Raw genomic sequence first — 23,890 nt, 5'->3', positions numbered from 1 at the left:
CACCCAGGCTGGCCAGGCACCCCAGGGCGGACCCCCCACCCTGAAGGGGCTGTGGCCAGCCTGAAAACGGCCCTCAGCCCCTCACCCAGGCTGACCAGGCACCCCAGGGCGGACCCCCCACCCTGAAGGGGCTGTGGCCAGCCTTCAAACAGCCATCAGCCCTTCACCCAGGCTGGCCAGGAACCCCAGGGGGGACCTCCCAACCTGAAGGGGCTGTGGCCAGCCTTCAAACAGCCATCAGCCCTTCACCCAGGCTGGCCAGGCACCCCAGGAAGAACCTCTACCCTGAAGGGGCTGTGGCCAGCCTGAAAACAGCCATCAGCCCCTCACTCAGGCTGGCCAGGCACCCCAGGGGGGGACCCCCACCCTGAAGGGGCTGTGGCCAGCCTGCAAACAGCCGTCAGCCTCACCCAGGCTGGCCACGTACTCCTATATAATAAAAGGGTAATATGCAAATTGACCCTAATAGCAGAATGACTGGGAATGACTGGTCATTATGACACACACTGACCACCAGGGGGCAGATGCTCAATGCAGGAGCTGCCCCCTGGTGGTCAGTGCGCTCCCACAGGGGGAGCTCTGCTCAGCCACAAGCCAGGCTGATGGCTGCCAATACAGCGGTGGTGGTGGGAGCCTCTCCCGCCTCCTCAGCAGCACTAAAGATGTCCGACTGCAGCTTAGGCCTGCTTCCCGCTGGCAAGTGGACATCCCCTGAGGGCTCCTGGGCTGCCAGAGAAATGTCTGACTGCCAGCTTAGGCCCAATCCCCTGGGGAGCGGGCCTAAGCCAGCAGGTGGACATCCCCCGAGGGGTCCCAGACTGCGAGAGGGTACAGGTCGGGCTGAGGGACCCCCCCGAGTGCACAATTTTTGTGCACCGGGCCTCTAGTCTAAGTATAAAATTCTATTCTAATAAAAAGAAAAACATACATTGAACTGTATTTCTTATAAGTAGAGGTTGGCTGAGGTTTATTGAAGACTGTTATGGAAGCATCGGGGCCAGAAGTTGACATGAAAAGAATATTGTCCAGCATTGCCAGGGACAGGGCTGGTGAATGATATGCTTGATTGTTGAACAGACCAGTAAATGTTATTTTATCTTTCTTCACCTCAATGGAAAATGCAACAATGCATAAGTGAATACAATCTTCATTTTCCATCAAATATTTTAGTAGGTCACCTAGTATGAGGACACAATATTGGTCAGTTTGTCCAAAACACAATATATGTTTGGGAAGAAGAACAATAATTTTACTTGGTTATTATCCTTTTCAGTTTCTGATAATAATTATTTCAAACATTTTCCATTCTCCTTAAGCACTTCATTGCCCATAATCTAAATTCCTACTTCACTGAGAAAACACAGGTGACCTGGTATAGACTCTTTACACTTGCTTATCTGTCTTAAATTTATCTATGAGTACTTTTAGTTATAGATTTTATTGCTTATCTTACAGCAGACAAAAACTTCCCGTGAGAAAATGGATAAAAGAAATGAGAAATCACCTATTTTAAGGTATCATATATCTAGGAGAGCAATATACATTTGGGGTCCAAGACCTTGGAAAGAATGAAATGCATTCATTTGATGTGCCTTTTCCTTTTGAGGCATTTTAGATCTGTTAATGGTGGTGGTGTCTTGTGGTAAATCCTTTAGTCCTCAATAGAGCTCATGAAGAGCTATAGCTTAGGAGTAAGACTGAGTAAGAAATAGACCAGTCCTCATAACAATTTCAATCCAGTATCAAATCACTTAAATCCCTGATTGGATTTACACCTGTCCTTAATCTTATTGGCCATCAGAAAGTAAACCTCCTCAGGAGAATATAACCTCATGCAGATTATTTATAACCTTCATACACAATATCTGGTATTCAATAAGAAAATTTCTAGGTATACCAAAAACAGAACCAAGAAAAAGCACAAATAAGAGAAACAGAGCCACAGGTAAACTAGGCATTAGAGATAGAGAATTCACAAGAGAACTAGAGTCCATAGAATGAATAAATGTTGATGTTAGAATTGAAAAACACATATTAATTACAATGAAGAATATATAACTCATAGCATGTTGGATACAAATGAAGAGTAGACAGGAAACTAGAAGATAGGTTGATTTAAAAAAATTAGCCAATCGCACAATACCAAAAAAAAAAAAAAGAAGAAACAGAATGGAAAATAAGAGTGAAAACATTAATTAACAATATTCTCAATGACATGGGAAACCACTATAGATATTCACATATCAAAAGAATAATAAAGTAATACTATGCACAACTCTACACACATAACTTTGACAGTTTAGATGGAATGTCCTACTTTCTCAAAACATAAACTATTGCTTACCTCACCCAGTATAATAGAGACTAATGAATAATTACTAAGGAAACTTAATTTACAAATTAAAAAATTTCCCCCAAATGAATATCCAGGTCTGGATGGTGTTTTCTTTCTTTCCTTTTTTTTTTTTAATGTGATGGCAAGATTTTACTTTGACTTAACGGGTATTAGTACACCCTCCGGGATGTGGAAGGTGGGCAGGCTCTAAAGCACTGCCAGGTCCAGATGTTTTAACTAGAGAATTCTAAAAAATATTTAAGGAAAAATAAACACTAATTATAGACAATATGTTTCAGGAAACAGAGAAGGAGGGAACATTTCTCAATTTATTTTATGAAGCTAGTAATACCCTGATAGAAAAACCATACAAAAGAAGTACAAAAACTAAAATACAGACCAATATCTTTCATGAATATAGGTGTAAATCTCCTTGAAAATATTAGCAAAAATTATTAAGCAATATAAAAAAGAATAAAACACCATGACCAAGTGGGGGTCTACTTTAGAAATGCAAGGCTGGTTCCATATTTAAAATCAATCAATGTCATCCACTGTATTAATAGGCTGAAGAATAAAAATTACATAATAATATCAATCTATGCAGAAAAAAACATTTGAAAAAACTCAGTACTCAACTCATGATAAGAATATGGGAATATTGCTGAAGTTCCTCAACTTTATACAGAACATCTATATAATCCCTACTGCTAGCATTATACTTAATGGTGAAAAACTATATATTTTCCCCCTGAGACTGGGAACAAGGAAAGAATGTCCACTCTCATCACTCTGAGTCAACATCGTGCTTGAGATTCTGTCCAGTGGAATAAAGCATGAAGAGAAAAAAACAGGCATATAGACCATAAATAAAGAAATAACTATTAATTGCAGATGACATAATTGTCCATCTAGAAAAATCTCAAGGAATCAACAAAAAATTCTAGCTTTAATAAGTGAGTTCACCAAGGTTGCAGGATGCAAGATAAATATAAAAACAAATTGCTTTCTATACACTAGAATAAATATATGGACACAAAAATTAAAAATACAATGCCATTTAAGTCTGTTCAAAAAAAGGAAATAGCTATAAATATAAGAAAATGTGCACAGGATTCATTGATGAAAAGTACACCACACTGATGAAAGAAATTTAAAAGATCTAATTCAATGGAGACATATATTATGTGCATAGATTGGAAAACCCATGTTCATTCTCCCAAACTGATATAATCCGTCTTATAAAAATTCCCACAAATTATTTTATAGGTATGGACAAGGTTATTCTAAAATCTGTATGGAAAAAATCAAAGGAACTAAAAACCTTTGAAAAACAGGAATAAAGTAGGAAGAATAGTCTACCATATTTTAAGCACACTATTGGTGAATTAACAGATACATAGATTAATGAGTAGAATAGAGAACCCAAAATAGACCCACACATGCCCCATTCATTTTGGATAAAGGTACAAAATTATTAAATGGATATCCTCACTCAACAAATGTTGCTGGAACAATTGAATGTCCATAGGCACAAAATTTAACCTTGATGCACATCTTATACATTATACTAAAATTAATGTGAAATGGATGATAAACTTAAATGTAAAATATAAAATTATAAAAATTTTAGAAAACTATAAACATTTTTATGAGAAAAGTCTTTATTATTTAGGGCTATGCAGAAATTCAGACTTGACACAAAATACACACTCCATAAAAGAAAAATTTAACAAATTGGACTTCATCAAAATAAAACTTTTTTCTGGAAAACCGATTAAGATGATGAAAATACAGTTGACAGTATAAGAGAAAACATATAAAGATCTCTCATAACTCAACAGTAAAAGAAAACACCATCAATTTTAAAAGAAGCCAAAGAGCCCTGGCCTTGTGGCTCAGTTGGTTGAGTGTTGTCGCGTGCACTGAAAGGCCATCAGTTTCATTCCCCGTCAGGGAACATGAAGAGGTTTCGGGTTCAGTTCCTGGTTGGGGTATGTACAGTAGGCAGCCAATCATTGTTTCTCTCTCACATCTGTTTCCCTCTCTCTTCCTCTTCCTGCCTCTCTCTCTAAAATCAATAAAAACATTTTTTTAAAAGGAGCAAAAAACATGAACAAATATTTCAGATGAAAAATAAACACACGAAAAAGATGCGCATAGTAGGGAAAAGCAAATTAAAACAACAATGAAATATCACTACACACCTACCAGGATGGCTAAAATAAAAATAATGACATGAATGGTGGAAAAGATGCGGGAGATGGAAGAATAGCTTGGGACCACCATTCTATTCTGTAAGGCCTAGAGTCATGTGATACATTGCATTCTGACCAGATCTTGAATAACAAAACAAAATTCATGCTTAATTTCATGGTACTTTGGCACTTTTTTTTACTGGAAGGAACAACTGTCATGTAGGCAACCCACAGCTAAAATGCCTCCACTAATAACATTTTGAGGCCAGTAACCTTAAAGAGTGCATTTCTTGATTCTGAGCTGCCTCTATAAAATTGGTGACTAACAGGAAAAGAATGGAGAGGAAGCCACATATACAGTTAAGACCCTTCTTTACAAAACCAGATCTTCATCTAAGAACAAACTTTTTCTTGATGAGGCTTACCTTGCACTTCCTTAAGTGTGTGGTTGTCAGGCTCTAGCATACTTTTAAGATTTTTTAAGAAAATCAGAGTCAAATTAGAATTCCCAGAAATTGATAAAGGCACAATGGTTTGACCATATTGACTCAAACTCATTAGCCTGGCCTTATCATCATTACTATGTGTAAACATAACAGTCTCTGAGAGAAGGATAAGTGATCCTAGAAGTGCCAGTATCTGCAGCAAAATGAGTTTCCAGTTGCGCCAATTGAATATTGCCCTCTTTATGAACATGGCACAGAACTGCTGGTGGTAGAGGGAACACTGAAGAAAGGAGAAACAGAACATTACAACACTTATAGACCTAAACAGGTCAATCACATTGAAATTAAAGATCAACACTGGAATTTTATGGTAGAGATACATAAAGTTTCTACATACTTGGAATAGAATTCAAACATAGTATGATAATGCACAAGAGTATGTACATCCTTTTGTCTATATGACGTGCACTGACCACCAGGAGGCAGACGCTCAATGCAGGAGCTGCTTCCTGGTGGTCAGGGGTCAACACAATTACACCCATTCATTTCTGTATTGTCTATGGTTGCTTTTTGCCACAATGACAGGGCTGAGTAGTTGCAACAGAGACCATATGGCCCACAGAGCCTTATATATTTATCATCTCCTTACATAAAGTTTTCTAACTTCTGCTATAAGGATTAATTAAGATATTTATGTTCTGGCTTTTGATATAGCATACTTAAAAGTCTCAACAAGATGATTTTCCTCAGTCTTTTTATAGTCAAGAAAACCAAAGTGTTTTATAGGAGGAATGGATAATTAGGAGAATAAAAGAAATGCTTGGCAACTCAAACAAACTTACCACACTGAGAATCATAGTGATTAAATAGAAATTCCTTATGTAATATCAATTACCATTGCAAAAAATTTAAAATATTGTGCATGCTTGATTATTAAGAATTATGCTCACTCCAGCTCATTCTAGCTTCAATGAACTAACAAATTTCTGGATTATCGACTTGAAAAAACAAAAGAATTCTAAAACAGAAAACAAATACAACTTAGAAGTAACTATTAAGATCTTTATCTAGAACACATTCCTCTGCATTGAGAAATTAATTAGGCCATGGTACAGGGTGCTACCTATCTGGTTGGGTCTGCAATGCCTGCGAATTCCACACTCCTTTTGTCCAAGTATTTCAAAATGTATTTCTTGTGCCTCAACCAAATATATATCAGTTTTCTGTAAAGGTCCTTACCCCAGTATTAAACATAACAGCAGGTCTTTCATTCACAGTAGACAAATCTGCTCCCTCATTTCTTGACATATTCCTATTCTGGTTCTTGACTGACACTTCACTCATCTGAGAGAGAGGCTGAGGTTGGGTAGATACAATGTCTGTTTGTGTCTCTTCTGTATTACCGACCCTACATTTAAAAAGTACAAAGTATTACATTTCTACTTTATCCCAATACATCTTGTTTGGAGAATGAGTCACAACACCCAACTTAGAAGATTCCCTGGTTTGCTTGCTGACTGGTAGGGGCACTATATGAAAGCAATATGGTAGAGCAAGTGGTTCCCAGCACCAGTCACAGGACTGCTGCCAGACCATGGGAAGCTAGAAAAACAAGGGCAACACAATGTTTCATTAAGTGGAACTCATTTAAGTTAAAGATTAAGGTCTAACTCCTACTTTGAGAAAGTTAAAATATCTATCTATCTATATATATAAAAGCCTAAGCAACTGAATGACTAAGTGACCGAATGACCAAACGACTGGTCGCTATGATGTGCACTGACCACCAGGAGGCAGACGCTCAATGCAGGAGCTGCTTCCTGGTGGTCAGTGCACTCCCACAATAACCTCCCTTGGCCGGCCAACCTCCCATGGCCCCTCCCCCCAGCCACAGGCCAACTTCCTGCGGCCCCTCCCCCTGGCCAGCCAATCTCCCTCAGCCCCTCCCCCCAGATGGCCACCCCAGTAGCCCAGATCAGGCTGGCCACCCAACCTTCTGCGGTCCCTCCTCCCGGCCAACCTCCCATGGCCCTGATAGGCCCGATCATCGGCCTGATTGCCGGTCCAGCTGAGGGACCCCATCTGTGCACAAATTTATGCACTGGGCCTCTAGATTCTTTATAAAATGATGGTGATGTAAAAGAAATTACATCAGGCCCCTCCCCCTACACTTCTTAAATTTTTAATGTGTGCATCTGAGAGTGTGGTGAGTTTATAAAGGGGACTAAGAGGTGGTCCTTTCCCCACTCAATGTTTTGGTGCTCCCTATGCACTGCTGCTCACCTAAAGAAGACTTCTTCCATGGTAGTGATAGTGACACCAAAGCTATCAATGCCCAGCTCTGTATGTCTCCTTTCCAGATCAGCAAACAGAGCTTCAAACCTAGAGTAAGAATATGATTAAGAATAAGAATGAGGAAGAGGAGGGAGGAGAAAATGCTAGCACCAAATTAGAAGATTTTCTTAGTTATGTATTTTTATTCTAAATTAACATTTTTTCAGCATTGGGGAAAATGTAGATCATTCTTTGCTTCAATGCTCATTATAATTTCATGCCTCTGGTAAATCAAAAAGGTGGGAAAGTTGATTAAAAAAAGAAACTAGCAAATTACTATAGCAAATTGCTTCCCACTCTACTTTGTACTTGGATACACATAATTTTGGTCTTCTAATAAAATATCAAGAGACTCTATCTATGCTAAAACTCTATCAAGTTGACATAGTTGATTTTTCATACACATGTATGCTATGGTCCCTCAGTCAATTACTTAGTAAATCAAGATAGAAAATCAGACTCAAGTTAATAGTGGGAAAAAGACACTCAAAAATAGAAAATGGATCAGGTTCAGTAGATGAAGATGTAGTGAGAACCATGTGATTCAACAGCCAAGGAAATCTGTAGAATCCAAGATAAATGAAACATGGAGACATCAGGGCTTTTAAAGAACAGTTTTCTGTACTTCATATTCAAAGGATCATCTTTTCCAGAAACCTCCAGGTGTTCAAGATCACCTATTATAGTCCCAGTATGAGCAACTGAACCTATCTTTTCATTCTCAGTGTTGAAGAACTCAAATTTCCCTTTTTGGAATATCTATTAAATTTAAGCTTCATATTTGAGCTTACATTGCTTTCCATTCAATTCTATATAGTTTTGCACATTGGTTCTCAGCTGGCACCTTTAAGTTATATAATCAGATATAATCTATCTACATGATAGCCATTCATGTGTTTTAAGTCCATCTCTTTCTATGCTTCATCCTTCCTAATGCATGGCTTTTCCACTAGGATTCACCCATATGTTTTTCTGCTGCTTTTACATTAGTTATGAAATTAATGAGTGCATTGTACAAAATTCAGAAAATGAATGCATATAAAAATAATTACAATATCCTTCATAGATAAGCAGTGTTAATACACGAATATTTTCACATATTTATTAGTTTCTTTTGGCTTTACACAATATATGACAAAATTAGAATTAAACTGTGTGGTACTTTAAAGTGTACTAATAAAGCACAAAGTGGAGAGAATGATCCATCAACAGTTTAGTAAATAAGTAGATACATTATAATATGAATGTATGATACAATAAGATTTAACTAAAATGGGATTTTTATTTATTTTTTAATTCTTTATTGTTGAAAGTGTTACATAGGTCTCCTTTTTCCTCCATTGACTTCTCCACACCCACTCCCACCTCCCATAACATGCCCCCACCCCCCTAATTGTCTGTGTACATTGGTCATGCTTATATGCATGGATACAAGTCCTTTGGTTGATCTCTTACCCCCACCCCTGCCTTCCCTCTAAGGTTTGATGGTCTGTTTTTGTTGTTGTTCTTGTTCTATATCTATAGGGTGTCCCAAAATTCACGCAAGAAGTAATTTTGATAGAAAACACAGGTTTATAATTAAGAATTGTAAATTTTTTATTGATTCATAAAGTATACAGTATAGGGTTATGTATGGAATAGCATATCAGGTAAATGGCCTCCACGGCTTTGCTTGCACATATGCACTCTTTTGTTGAAATTTTCCATGACTGTTTTGCATAAATGTGGCTGAATTTCATTGATACATCGCTCAATTTCCTCCTTCAAGGCATGGGTGGTTGTGGGTTTATTGGCATAAACCTTAGACTTCAAAAAACCCCAAAGAAAAAAGTCCAACGGTGTTAAATCGCATGATCTGGGTGGCCAATTCTGATCACCAAAATGGGAAATTACATGACCAGGAAATGACTCATGCAGTAATTGAATTGTTTCTCAGGCTGTATGGCATGTGGCACCGTCTTGTTGAAATCACATGTCGTCCACATCCATATCTTGCAATTTAGGCACAAAAAACTGGATTATCATGTCGTGATAACGAGCACCATTAACTGTTATTGCCTGAGCAGCTGCATTTTCGAAGAATGATCCCATGATGCCTCCAGCCCAAAATTTGCACCAAACAGTGACACGTTGTGGATGCATTTGTTTCTCAACAATCACTCGTGGATTTTCTGAATCCCAAATGCAACAATTTTGTCGATTAACCAAGCCATCAAGATGAAAATGAGCCTCATTGCTGAAGATGATTTTGTTCAAAAAATCAGCATCCACTTGTTGTTGTTCCATAATCCATTCAACGAACTCTATTCGCTGTGCATGGTCAGTAGAACTTTGAGTCAATTGAACTTTGTAAGCATGAAGATGCAAATCTTTCGTGAGAATACGCTGTAGAGAGCTTCTTGAAATGTCCAATCTTGACCACGGTGCTGAATCGATGTCCCTGGACTCTCAGTAACACTATCACGAACTGCTTCAATGTTTTGTGTTGAACGACTTGTTGAAGGACGGCCAGAGTGTTTAAGATCACTAATTGATCCAGTCTCCCTAAAATTTTTAATTAATCTCTTCACAGTTGATGAAGTTAAATCACTATTCTGACCCTATTGTGCACAAAAATTGCAAACTGTAGCTGCCAAACCTTCATTATTTTTAAAATATTGCTCAATAATGAAAATGCGTTGTTCTTTTGTGTAGTGCTCCATTTTTAATAACCCTGAACTGTCAGCTGTCACGCTATCTTTTTTGTTGTTGTTGGCAACACTTTATGGCACAAATGGCGTAAAATTCAAATCTTGCGTGAATTTTATATTTGTTTATCAGTTTATGTTGTTCATTATATTACACAAATCAGTGAGATCATATGATATTTATCTTTCTCTGACTGGCATATTTCACTTAGCATAATGCTCTCCAGGTCCATCCATGCTGTTGGAAATGGTAAGAATTCCTTCTTTTTTTTTTTTTTTTTACAACAGCATATTATTGCATTGTGTAGATGTACCACTGTGTGTGTGTGTGTGTGTGTGTGTGTGTGTGTGTGTGTGTTTTATCCACTCATCTGCTGATGGGCACTTAGGCTATTTCCAAATCTTAGCTATTGTAGATTGTGTTGCTATGAATATAGGGGTGCATATATCCTTTCTGATTGGTGTTTCTGATTTCTTGGGGTATATTCCTAGAAGTGGGATTACTGGGTCAAATGGAAGTTCCATTTTTAATTTAAAATGGAATTTTTTTCAGTCATCTTACAAATGAAGAAATCCTAAAAGTCTTATCATAGAAAGTGGATGGGGGAAATGCTGATAAGGGGAACAAAACAAGACTCAGAACATTATAATAAGATCTCATTTCTATAAAACTAATTATAGGAGAGGAACCAAGATGGAGGCATAGGTAAACACCTGAACTTGCTGCTGTCCACAATCACGTTAAAACTACAACTGAAAGACAAAACAAATATCATCCAGAACCATGGGAAGGCTGGCTGAGTGGAAATTCTACAACTAGAAGGAAAGAGAAAAGTGCATTGAGTCCTGTAGGAGGTGCAGAGGTGTGGAAATGTGGAGGTAAAGAGGCGCGCGCAAAAGGGGCTGGCAGCTGGGTACGCTGTTGTCTTTTTCAATCAGGAGGGAGATACAAGCTCCTGACTGCTCTGAACTCCAATTCCAGGTGAGAATCTGGGGACCCAGACTCATACAGAGAGAAACTGGACTGTCTGGCATCGACCAGGAACGTGAGGGCGGCTTTCTCACAGAGGTGCTTGCAGTGGTCATTTTTCCTGCACGGGGCTGTGGGACACAGACCCAGGGACCTATCTGGGAGAGGGCCAATGGGCAACCATTGCTGTTTTCTCTGCCCTGGTGATTCCCTGATACCCTGCCCACCCAGTTACAACCCCATCCAAGCTGTGTGCAGCGGCTTTTGCATATGAATGGCCTGGCCTTTCTAAACCTAAAAACCTGTCAAACTGCAACTGCGTCACAGAACCCCAGAGCTTCCAAAAGAAGGCCTAAGGCTTGTCACCAGCCTGCATTGCTTCACAGCTGCACCTCATCTGGGCACCTCCAAACCCCAAACAAAGAAGAGGAATCTGCAGATCTCTCTGTAGCTCCTACTGGGTGGCCTCAGGCAGTGGTTAACTTTGCACCTCCTTGGAGATCCAAGAGCCAGTGTACCCAGTGGTCAGAGTAAGACCATACAGATTACAACTCTTCACATCCATAAGAGACACACTCAGGGGGCAGACTCAGTGAGTGCCAAAACCCCAATGAAGCAAGTCCTGCCCCATAAAGGTGTCTCTAGCACAGAAGTTCTCCAATTGTAGACACAACTGGTCCTCACAGCCAATTGGCCTGGAGGTCAGTTCCTCCCAGTGATACCAACAGCAATCAAGGCTTAACCCTTTGAGTGCCAACCAATATCCTAGGAACTATGCTAAAATTGCCAAGGCATTTTTGCTGATTTTACAGCAGTTTAGGAAAAAAATTATGAATCGCAAGTAAATAAAGTTACATATTCAAAAACTTAAGGAAACCTTTACTACATTTGTTTTCGTCTTTGACATATATTGTTTGCTGATCTACACTAATAAGAGACAAAATGCAAATTGACCGTACCTTCGCTATACCTTATGACACGCCCACAAGCCAATAAGAGCGACTATATGCAAATTAACCCACCAAGATGGCGGTCGGCAGCCACGGAGCTGGAGCAAGCAGAAGGCTTGGTTGCCCCAATGATGGAGGAAGCCAAGCTTCCCGCTTGCCACGTCGGGCTCTGAGCTCCACTCAAAGCAACAAAGTTTCAATTATAGAAGGTAAATAAATCCCAGAATTAAAAAAAAGGGAAAAAGGAGAGGCTGGGAGCTTCCATCGCCAGGGGGGCTTGGCCAGCCTGAAAACAGCCCTCAGCCCCTCACCCAGACTGGCCAAACCTCCATGGGGCGATGGTCCCATGGGGGGGGCTTGACCAGCCTGCAAACAGCTATCAGCCCCTCACCCAGGCTGGCCAGGCACCCCAGTGAGGACCCCCACCCTGAAGGGGGTGTGACCAGCTGCAAACAGCCATCAGCCCCTCACCCAGGCTGACCAGGAACCCCAGTGGGGACCCCCACCCTGAAGGGGGTGTGACCAGCCTGCAAACACCCATCAGCCCCTCACCCAGGCTGGCCAGGCACTCCAGCAGAACCCCCACCCTGATCCGGGATACCCTTCAGGGCAAACCAGCCAGGCCCCACCCATTCACCAGGCCTCTATCCTATATAATAAAAGGGTAATATGCAAACTGACCCTGAGAGCAGAACGACTGGGAATGACTGGTCACTATGATACACACTGACCACCAGGGGGCAGACGCTCAATGCAGGAGCTGCCCCCTGGTGGTCAGTGCGCTCCCACAGAGGGAGCTCTGCTCAGCCACAAGCCAGGCTGATGGCTGCCAGTACAGCAGTGGTGGTGGGAGCCTCTCCCGCCTTCTCAGTAGCGTTAAGGATGTCGGACTGCAGCTTAGGCCTGCTCCCTTCTAGCAAGTGGACATCCCCTGAGGGCTCCCGGGCTGCCAGAGGGATGTCTGACTGCCAACTTAGGCCCAATCCCCCGGGGAGCAGGTGATCATTCCCTGAGGGGTCCCAGACTGCAAGAGGGCACAGGCCAGGCTGAGGGACCCACCCCGCCTTCCGAGTGCACAAATTTTTGTGCATCAGGCCTCTAGTTATAGTATAAAATACTAGTAGAAAAAGTTGCCGATAGCACTCCCGGCACTTTTGGCAAAAGACAGGAGGAGTGCGATTGTGCTCCCCGGCACTCAAAGGGTTAATTACAACAAGACTGTGCACACAGCCCACAAAGAGGTGCACCAAGAGTGTCCACCTCAGGTAATTAGGGAGGCTGAGACACTGGACTTTATAGGACACCTAGCACACAAAGCCACTCTATCAACACAGGGAAGCAGCCAAAATTCGGAAACAAAGAAACAGGTCACAAATGAAAGAAATGGATGAAAGTAAACTACTGGATATAGAGTTCAAAACCACGGTTATAAGGTTACTCAAGAATCTTCTACAAACCTCCAAAAAATATAGTGAGACCCTCAAGGATATGAAAAAGGACCAACTAGAAATTAAGCATACACTGACTGAAATAAAGAATAATATACAGAGATCCAACAGCAGACTAGAGGACCCCAAGAATCAAGGCAAAGATTTGAAATACGAAGAAGCAAAAATCACCCAATCAGAAAAGCAAAAGGAAAAAAGAATCCAAAAATATGAAGACAGTGCAAGGAGCCTCTGGGACAACTTCAAGAGTACCAACATCCAAATTATAGGAGTGCCAGAAGAAGAGAGTGAGTAAGATATTAAAAACCTATTTGAAGAAATAATGACAAAAAACTTCCCCTACCTGGTGAAAGAAATAGACTTACAAGTCCAGGAAGCGCAGAAACTCCAACAAAAGAAATGCAAAGAGGATCACACCAAGACACAACGTAATTAAAATGCCAAGAGCAAAAGACAAAGAGAGAATCTTAAAAGCAGCAAGAGAAAAACAGTTAGTTACCTTCAAGGGAGCTCCCATACGACTGCCAGCTGATTTCTCAACAGGAACTTTGCAGGCCAGAAGGGAGTGGCAAGAAATATTCAAAGTGATGAATAGCAAGAATCTACACCCAAGATTACTCTACCCAGCAAAGCTATCATGTAGAATTGAAGGTCAGATAAGGAGCTTCACAGACAAGAAAGAGCTAAAGTTCATCATCACCAAACCAGTATTGTATGAAATGCTGGAAGGGTATTCTTTAAGAAGAGGAAGAAGAAGAAAAAGGTAAAGATAAAAAATTATGAATAATAAAGTAACAACAAATACATATCTATCAACAAGTGAATCTAAAAATCAAATGCATAAAAAAATCTGATGAGCAGAATAAACTGATGAATGTAATAGAATCAGGGGCATGGAAATGGAACAGACTGACAATTTCAGAGGGTAAGGGGTGTGGGGGGCGGTGTGGGGAGAGATTAGACAAAGATCTTATATGCATGTATGCAGTACTTATGGACATGGACAATAGGGTGTCGAGGGCCTGTGGTGGGGTGGGAACCTGGTGGCGGGGAGCTATGGGGGGGGGGAGAGGCACAGCTGTAATAATCTCAACAATGAAGATTTTTTTAAAAAGGCTAAACAAACAAAAAGAAAAGAACACCCTGGAAGGATTCAGTAGTAGACTAAAAGAAGCTGAGGACTGAATCAGTGAATTAGAAGACAAGGTAGACAAAAACACCCATTCAGAGCAGCAAATGGAAAAAAATTAAAAAGCAGGAGGAGAGTCTACGAGAGCTTTGGGAAACCATGAAACATAACAACATCCACATTATAGGGGTATCAGAAGGAGCAAAATATGAGAAAGGAATAGAGAACTTGTTTAAAGAAATAATTGCAGAAATTTCCCCTAACCTGGTCATGAAAAATCACTCAAGTTCAGTAAACACAGAGAATCCCAATCATGAAGAACCCCAAAATACTAACACTTGGGCACATATTAATTAAAATGGCAAATGTTAAAGACAAAGAATCTTAAAGACTGCAAAGAAGAGACACAGAGTTGCCTACAATGGAGCTCCCATTAGGTTGTCAGCTGACTTCTCAATAGAAATATTTCAGGCCAGAAAGGAATGGCGCAAAGTATACAGGGTAATGACAACCAAGGGACTGAATCCAAGACTGCTCTATCCAGCAAGGCTATCATTCAAAACCTAAGGTGAATAAAGAGTTTTACAGGGGAAAAAAAGGCTAAAAGACTTTATTACCACCAAACCAGCACTGCAAGAAATGCTAAAGGGACTGTTTTAAGAACAAGAAATAGAAAGAGAAGAACACAGGCATAAAGAATAAAAATAAATAAGTACCTATCTATATCCTATATAATAAAAGGGTAATATGCAAACTGAACCTAACAGCAGAACAACTGGGAATGACTGGTCACTATGACACACACTGACCACCAGGGGGCAGACTCTCAATGCAGGAACTGCCCCCTGGTGGTCAGTGTGCTCCCACAAGGGGAGCTCTGCTCATCCACAAGCCAGGCTGACGGCTGCCAGTACAGTGGTGGTGGTGGGAGCTTCTCCTGCCTCCTCAGCAGTGCTAAGGATGTCTGACTGCAGCTTAGGCCTGCTCCCCGCTGGCAAGTGGACATCCCCCGAGGGCTCCCGGGCTGCCAGAGGGATGTCTGACTGCCAGCTTAGGCCCAATCCCCCGGGGAGTGGGCCTAAGCCAGAAGGTGGTCATTCCCCGAGGGGTCCCAGACTGTGAGAGGGCACAGGCTGGGCTGAGGGAACTCCCCCCCCCCCCCCGCCGAGTGCACAAATTTTTGTGCACCGGGCCTCTAGTATATATATAAAAGGCTAAGTGTCCGTCTCTCCGACTGGTAGCTATGATGCACACTGACCACCAGGGGGCAGACACTCAATACAGGAGCTGCTATGACATGCACTGGCCATTTAAAAATAAACGGCACCATGCACCTGACACCAACAAACCAATACTCAGTTTCCCAAGTGGGACACAGTCCCCACCTCCACCTCAGAGTGATAGCCCACCAAATCGCAGCTGATGTTGCCAAGACCCCATGGCGCAAAATGCGGCCCACAGCCCAGCCCAGCCCAGAAATGGTCGCTGTGGGCAGTGGGTAATGATGTCACATAGCAATGGCCGGCTTCCTCTTCCTAGCAACTAGCCTCCTTGGAGTTTCTTCAGCCCAGGAACCCTACTTGCTTTATAGCCAGGTGCAAACATTTTACAGTTTAACCAAATGTCTGTGAAGCATTTTCCCGTGCCTCATCTCATTTGATCCTCACAGAAATCCTACTCCAGATAGGAGACTCAGTAGAATCCTATTTTCTTTTCATTAGCCAGAAAATGGAGATTTAGAAGGTTTAGAAACTTGACCCAACTGAAAAGAAGCAGGAAATGGTGGAACTTGAAAATGACTTCAGGTTTTCTCACTGCGCAGAATATAGTCAAACACTGTGACAGTTAAATATTTTACACTTTGTTCTCCCTGCGTGATCTACAATAATAATCTGTTTCGTGTTGCTATTTACTGCAGTGTTGCTAACAATTACCTGAAAGAGAAGTTGGGGTGCTTCACTGGGCTGGAGAAAGTTTAGCTAAATCAGAAAGCAGGTCTAATTAAGCAAGTTTATTCTATATCTATAAAAGGCTAAGTTGACTCACACATGCGCGATACATATAAAGCTCTCACTGGAGCCAATCACACGTGTGTGTTTTGTCGTGTCATTGTCAATCATGAATTTGGTTGACATTTCTACTATAGAGAAAGGGAAAATAGCGATATTAAAATATTTCTTCTAATTAATTTCCTTTCAATGTTCACAAATCCGTGCACTGGAACACTAACCAATAATAACCTTAAATGTAAATGGCTTAAATGCTCCAATCAAAAGACATAGTGTAGCTGAATGGATGACCCATATGATATCTACAAAAAACCATTTCAGAACAAAGGACTCACACAGAATGAAAGTAAAGGGATGGAAATGAATAAAAATCTAGGGTAGCAATACTCATATCTGACAAAATACACTTCAAAGTGAAGGCCATAACAAGAGATAATGAAGGCCACTTCATAATAGTAAAAGGATTGATAAAGTAAGAAGCTATAACACTAGTAAACATATATGGACCCAATACAAGTGCTTCCAAATGTCTAAAAATACTTTTGGGGGGAGTTCAAGGGGGAGATAAACAGGAATACAATCATAGTAGGGGACTGACATCACTATATAGATCTTCTAGATAAAAAATCAACAAGAAAACAGTGATCCTAAATGATACACTAGATCAGATGGAATTAATTGACATACACAGAACATTTCACCCCAAAGCTATGGAATGTACATTCTTCTCAATGCACATGGGACATTTTTCAAAGATAGAACACATATTAGGACATATGCTAAGTCTCTATAATTCAAAAAGATTGAAATCATATTAAGCATCTTCTCAGATGACAATGGCATGAAATTATAAATCAACTACAATAAAAACACTAAAAAACATTCAAACACATGGAGGCTAAATAACATGCTAGTAAACAATGAATGGGCTACCAAAGAGATCAAAGAAGAAATAGAAAACATCCTGGAAACAAATGAAAATGAACACACAACAACCCAAAATCTATGGAATACATTGAAAGCAGTCCTGAGAGGGAAGTTCATAGCACTAGAGGCCTACCTCAAAAAACAAGAAAAATTAATAATAAACTGTTTAACCCTACAACTTAAATAATTAGAAAAAGAACAACAAGAAAAGCCCAGAGTAAGAAGAAGGAAGGAAATAATAAAGATCAGAGAGGAAATAATGACATAGAAACTAAAAAACAATACAAAAGATCAATAAAACTAAGAGTTTGTTCTTTGAAAAGATTGATGAACCTCTAGCAAGACTCACCAGGAAACAAAGAGTACCCAAATAAACAAAATCAGAAACAAAAGAGGTGAAGTAACAACTGACCTCAGAAATAAAAAGGATGCTTAAAAAATACTATGAACAACTATATTCCAACAAACTGGACAACCTGAACAAAACTGTGAAAAACAGTATGGAGTCTCTGCAAAAAATTAAATATGGAAGTCCCATTTGACCCAGTGATCCCACTGCTAAGAATCCTATATAATAAAGAGGTAATATGCAAATTGACCATCACTCCAACACACAAGATGGCCGCCCCCATGTGGAAACAAAATGGCCGCCACAAGATGGCCAGCAGGGGAGGGCAGTTGGGGGCAATCAGGCCAGCAGGGGAGGGCAGTTGGGGGGACCAGGCCAGCAGGGGAGGGAAGTTGGGGGCAACTGGGCCAGCAGGGGAGGGTAGTTAGGGGCGACCAAGCCTGCAAGGGAGGGCAGTTGGGGGTGACCGGGACAGTACGGAGGGCAGTTAGGTGTGACCAGGCCAGCAGGGGAAGGCAGTTAGGGACAACCAGGCCTGCAGGGGAGGGCAGTTAGGTGTGACCAGGCCTGCAAGGGAGGGCAGTTGGGGGCAACCAGGCCTGCAGGGGAGGGCAGTTGGGGGTGACCAGACCTGCAGGTGAGGACAGTTTGGGGAGACCAGGATGGCAGGGGAGGGCATTAGGGGCAATCGGGCCAGCAGGGGAGCAGTTAGGCATCGATCAGGCTGGCAGAAGAGTGGTTAGGGGGTGATCAGGCTGCCAGGCAGAGGCAGTTACAGGCAATCAGGCAGGCAGGTGAGTGGTTGGGAGCCAGCAGTCCTGGATTGGAGAGGGTATAGGCCTGGCTGAGGGATACACATACACACGCACACTCCCCCCCCCCCCTTGTGCACAAATTTTGTGCACCGGGCCTCTAATATAGCATAAGAAATCAGAAAGTCTATATGCAGCCCTATGTTCATAGCAGTATAATTTATAATATCTGAGATTTGGAAACAGCCCAACTGCCCATTAGCAGATGAATGGATTAAAAAACCATGGTACATCTACACAATGGAACACTAGGCAGCTGTAAAAAAAAAAATAACTCTTACCATTTACAATAGCATAGATCAGTGGTTCTCAACCTTCATAATGTCGCGACCCTTTAATACAGTTCCTCATGTTGTGGTGACCCCCAATTTCATTGTTACAAATTGAACATAATTAAAGCATAGTAATTAATCACAAAAGCAATGTGTAATTATATATGTGTTTTCCGATGGTCTTAGGCAACCCCTGTGAAAGGGACGTTCGACCCCCAAAGGGGTCGTGACCCACAGGTTGAGAACCGCTGACATAGATTGACTTGGAGAGTATTATGCTTAGTGAAATAAGCCAGTCAGAGAAAGAAAAGTATCACATGATATCACTCATATGTGGAATCTAATGACAAAATAAACTGATAAACAAAATAGGTTCAGAGACATGGAAGCATGTAACACACTGTTGAACCTCCTGGGTGGGTGGGAAGAGACCAACCAAAGAACTTGTATGCATATATGCATAACCCACAGACACAGACACTAGAGTAGTAAAGACCTGGGGCGGAGGGTGGGGGACAGGCTAGAAGAGGTCAATGGGGGGGAGGGGGAGTGTACATATGTAAAATTTTCAACAATAAAGATTTAAAAAAATTTTTAAAAGAAAACATATTTGATAAACTTGAGTAAAGCTGCTTTCCTAGTTATGTTTCATGATACAGTATATACAATATCTTATACATATGAATATATATAAAATATATAATATACTTAATATATAAATATTATTTAGATTATATATGTATAATATACTTTGAGGGAAATACAAGAAATATAAAAAGGAAAAGAAACAATGTGTGACCACATAGAGTATACTATTATTAGCATTTGATGTAATTCCTTCTATCTATTACATATATTAACTTTAGATTACTAAGGTATAACATATATAAAGTACTTAATTATAAATGAATATTTACATATGTTCATAACTAGACAACCGACAACCATCCATATAAGATAGAGAACATTTTGTGCATCCCAGAGTTCAATTTTAGCATTCCCCTTTCTACTCAATAACCCACTCCCCTGCATATGTGCATACACACACACCCTACACATCTTATCATTTTAATTTTAGAATCCCATAACCAAAAATGTTAGTTTTATTTCTTCTTGAACTTTATGTAAATGGAATCCTACAGTCTATACTGTTTTGCCCAATATAATGTCTGTGGGATTTATTCATGTTGTGTATACCACTAGTTCATTCTTTCTTATTGTTGAGTAATATTCAACCATTTTCAGCTGTTTGGGGTTTGGAACTATTAGGAAAAAGCATTTTTAAACACTATTTTATATAGACACTAGAGGCCTGTTGCATGAAAAGATTCATGCAATAGGCCTTCCCTTCCCCTGGCTGCCGGCACCGGTTTCCCTCTGGCACCTGGGACCCAGGCCTTCGCTCCGGCCGGAGCCGCCTTCAAGCCTTCGCTCAGCTGCTTCGCGCCTACATATGCAAATTAACTGCCATCTTTGTTGGTGGTTAATTTGCATATCGCTCTGATTAGCCAATGGTGGGCATAGCGAAGGTATGGTCAATTTGCATCTTTGTTTATTATTAGATAGGATATCTTTGATCAACATTCTTTGAGGTACGCACTAGGAATAATTGCTGGGTCATAGTATGCGCACAAATTTAGCTTAGTAGAAATGGTCAAACATTTTCCAAAGCCATTTTACCATTTTACACTTCCCTCAGCAGTGAGAGTCAATTGCCATGTTTACATGTCCTTTCAGTTTTAACCATTCTCATGGCTGTGTGGTGGCAATGTATTCGTCTCTTTTTATTCTTTGAAATGTTGCTTATAGTTCTGGGAAGAATTCTTGACACAGTCTCCTCTTTCATTGCTTCTCTTTGTCAGATTTTTATTAGCCAAACAGGAATCTTATTTCACTTTATGTCATTTTCCCTCTTCACAGAGCCCTCTGAAAGATTCATAGTGTCCTCTTCAATTGGATTCACATAATGAAAACAGAGTCTCTAAGTTTTACATTTTTTCAGTACATTAATTTTCAAAGTAGGCATTTCTTGTGATTCTTTTATTTTCAAATTCAGTATCCTTCCTATAGCTCATTTTTCTTTCATCCTTATGAAAATAGATTGATATTTATTCAGGTAAATAAATGTATATTAGATCAATGCCTGGTAAAAAGTAAGAGCTCAATTACTATTAGCTATCAAAACGGTAGCTGGAATGAAAATCATTAAGAATCTCTGAAATAACTGTGTCCATAGGTATTTCTTTTCTTATAATTCTCCCTGCCTTTTTTTTTTTTTTCGTTTAAAACTCTCCATGTTAGAGAAAAGACATTCTTCCCTAATTTCATGATTTTTATTTTATTTCTAGTGAATCTATCATTCCAAATCTGGATGTATGGTATAGCAATCTACAATTAGTTGTTCACCTCTAAGATCTTCTCTCTCTCTCTCTCTCTCTCTCTCTCTCCTCTACCCTCTCTCTCTTGTCCTCTAGGTCCAAATGGTTGGTAGGGGATATGATTAACATCATCTGCTTCCAAATAGTTTAATTTCCTTTTTTATCTTTAAGAATTCCATGTGTCCACATGAGTGAGGCTAGGTGGGGAGTGTGATAAGTTTAAGAAGTGCTTTGCCTTAATCACCAGAGAAATTCTGCAGCTTCACATGAATCACAACCATCATGATGGCCCAAAGCTCCCACCTGGTTCCTGGTTCTCTAGGGATACATATCTAGATTTTTATTCCCAATTCTCTATGATGCTTTATTCTTTCATTCCTGCTTATGATGAGGGTCTGGGTTCTCTTCCACTACTTGATCCCATTGTTCCATGCTACTGCTTTTCAATAACTTTCAGATTGCTAAATAAAAAGTTAAAATCCATTCATCTAATGATGGGCACTTGGGCTATTTCTAGCTCTTAACTATGTAGATAAGTGGATAATAAAGATGTACATTTACATAATGGAATACTATGAAGCTATAAAAAAGGAGGAACTCTTACCATTTGCAACAGCATGGAGGGACCTGGAGATCATTATGCTAAGCAAAAAGAACTAATCAGGGAAAGACATGATCTCACTTATATGTGGAATCTAATGAACAAAATAAACTGATGAACAAAATAGATCCAGAGACATGGAAGCATGAGCAATAGCCTAACAAATCTCAAAAGGAAGAACCAAAGAACTTGTATATATGTGCATAACCCATGGACACAACAATAGTGCAAACTGTAATACTTTTTCAAAAATTTATTTTCTTTATTATTTTTTAAATTTATTTTTATTATTGAAAGTCTTACAGATGTTGCCTTTGTTTAGTGTGTTTTTTTCCCATTGACCCGCCACCATCCTGCACCCACCTCTCCCAGGCCTTCACCACGCCATTGTCTCTGTCCATGATTATGCATATATGCATATAAGTTCCCCAATTAATTTCTCTCTTCCAGCCCCACACCCCCAACTTTCCTCTGAAATTTTTCAGTCTGTTCCATGCTTGTATGTCTCTGGTTCTATTTTATTCATCAGTTTATTTTGTTCATTCGACTTATTTTGTTCACATATGATTGAGATCATGTGGTACTTATCTTTCTCTGACCTGCTTATTTAACAATAAAAGTAATTTTGTTTAAAAAAAGCAATTTCTATAGCATCTTGCACATACTTTTAAATGGAGTTCACTGAATGTAATGTGATCTTTAAAAAATTATATTACATTAAGAATTGAAAGAAAAAATAGTTAAAATGGTTTCTTTTCCTTTTTTAATCTTTTTGATACATTCCTCTTTTTCTTAGAAAAGGAGACAGAAAGTCTTTCATATTCTTCTTGATTATGACAACTGGCTTGACTCTAGGAAAAACCAAAGCAAGTACTTATTTGTATGTGACAAGAAATAAAGATAAGTCCTCTGACAGTCACTGATGAGTACTCTTAGTTTTCATTTCAAATGTTTAGGATGGTTACCTCAGTAAAGTTTTTATTCTTTTTAAAAATATTTTTTTATTGATTTCAGAGAGAGGAAGGGAGAAGAAGTGATAGAAACATCAATAATGAGAGAGAATCATTGATCTGCTGCCTCTTGCATGCCCCCTAAGGGGAACTGAGCCTACAACCTGTGCATATGCCTTGACCAGGAATCAAACCCTGACTTCCTGATTCTTGGGTTGACACTCAACCACTGAGCAACACCAGCTGGGCATGTTTTTATTTATTTATTTATTTTTTAAAATATATTTTATTGATTTGTTACAGAGAGGAAGGGAGAGGGATAGAGAGTTAGAAACATCGATGAGAGAGAAACATCGATCAGCTGCCTCCTGCACACTCCCTGCCAGGGATGTGCCCGCAACCAAGGTACATGCCCTTGACTGGAATCGAACCTGGGACCCTTCAGTCCGCAGGCCGATGCTCTATCCACTGAGCCAAACCGGTTAAGGCTGTTTTTATTTTTTGTGACTCACCTTGAAGAGTAATAACTTGGCTAACTAATGCAGTAAAACTGCCTCTTTCCTCTAGTTTCTTGTCACCTTGACTTCAAGGGCCACCAGTATAAGCACTTTTTCTCTCATTATCGAGAACTTTCTGTTCACGCTTCTGGGGGGATGGACTTGTGGTCTATCTGCCACCGCCCACCCTTGATCCTAATTGTATCCCCTACAGGGGAGGGTGGGGGGGGAACCAGTTTGACGCCAAGCATTGTTTTTTTTTTTTCTTTTTTTTTTTGTTTATTGGCATTCACCCGCCCCTCCCGCCTATTTTTCCTCCCCCCTTCTTTTTTTATTCCCTCCCACCCACCCCATAACTCAACAAACCCACACCAACCGCACCCCCCACCCCTCCCCCCTATAAAAAAAAAAAAAAACCCCCCCCCCCCCCCCCTTATTCCCCCTTGTCTCCTTTTTCCTTTCTCCTCCCTCTCTCTTCTGTGTGTTTTTTTTTTTTTTCTTTTTTTTTTTTTTGTTATTTTTTTCTTTTATGGCGCCCCCCGCAATCCGCAAGCGGGGGGGCCCCACCCTCGCCGCCCCCCGCCCCCCCCCCCCCCCC

General features: G+C 40.4%; 1 protein-coding gene across 1 annotated transcript in view; it reads right to left on the bottom strand.

Annotated features, from left to right (window-relative positions):
* The window catches only part of LOC102423522 (ATP-binding cassette sub-family A member 3-like), a 254,535-nt gene that overhangs the window by 90,987 nt on the left and 139,658 nt on the right, over window positions 1-23,890 (bottom strand). Inside the window, exons 18-21 of the mRNA XM_023764831.1 lie at window positions 7,263-7,374; window positions 6,219-6,387; window positions 4,959-5,259; window positions 929-1,178 (exon numbers count right to left, since the gene is read on the bottom strand). Coding sequence (XP_023620599.1) covers window positions 929-1,178; window positions 4,959-5,259; window positions 6,219-6,387; window positions 7,263-7,374 — 832 coding nt within the window. The remainder of the gene's footprint in view (window positions 1-928; window positions 1,179-4,958; window positions 5,260-6,218; window positions 6,388-7,262; window positions 7,375-23,890) is intronic.

This window comes from Myotis lucifugus, unplaced genomic scaffold, assembly GCF_000147115.1.
Source record: "Myotis lucifugus unplaced genomic scaffold, Myoluc2.0 scaffold_352, whole genome shotgun sequence".
NCBI lineage: Eukaryota > Metazoa > Chordata > Mammalia > Chiroptera > Vespertilionidae > Myotis > Myotis lucifugus.
This window is presented reverse-complemented; position numbering and strand designations above follow the sequence as displayed.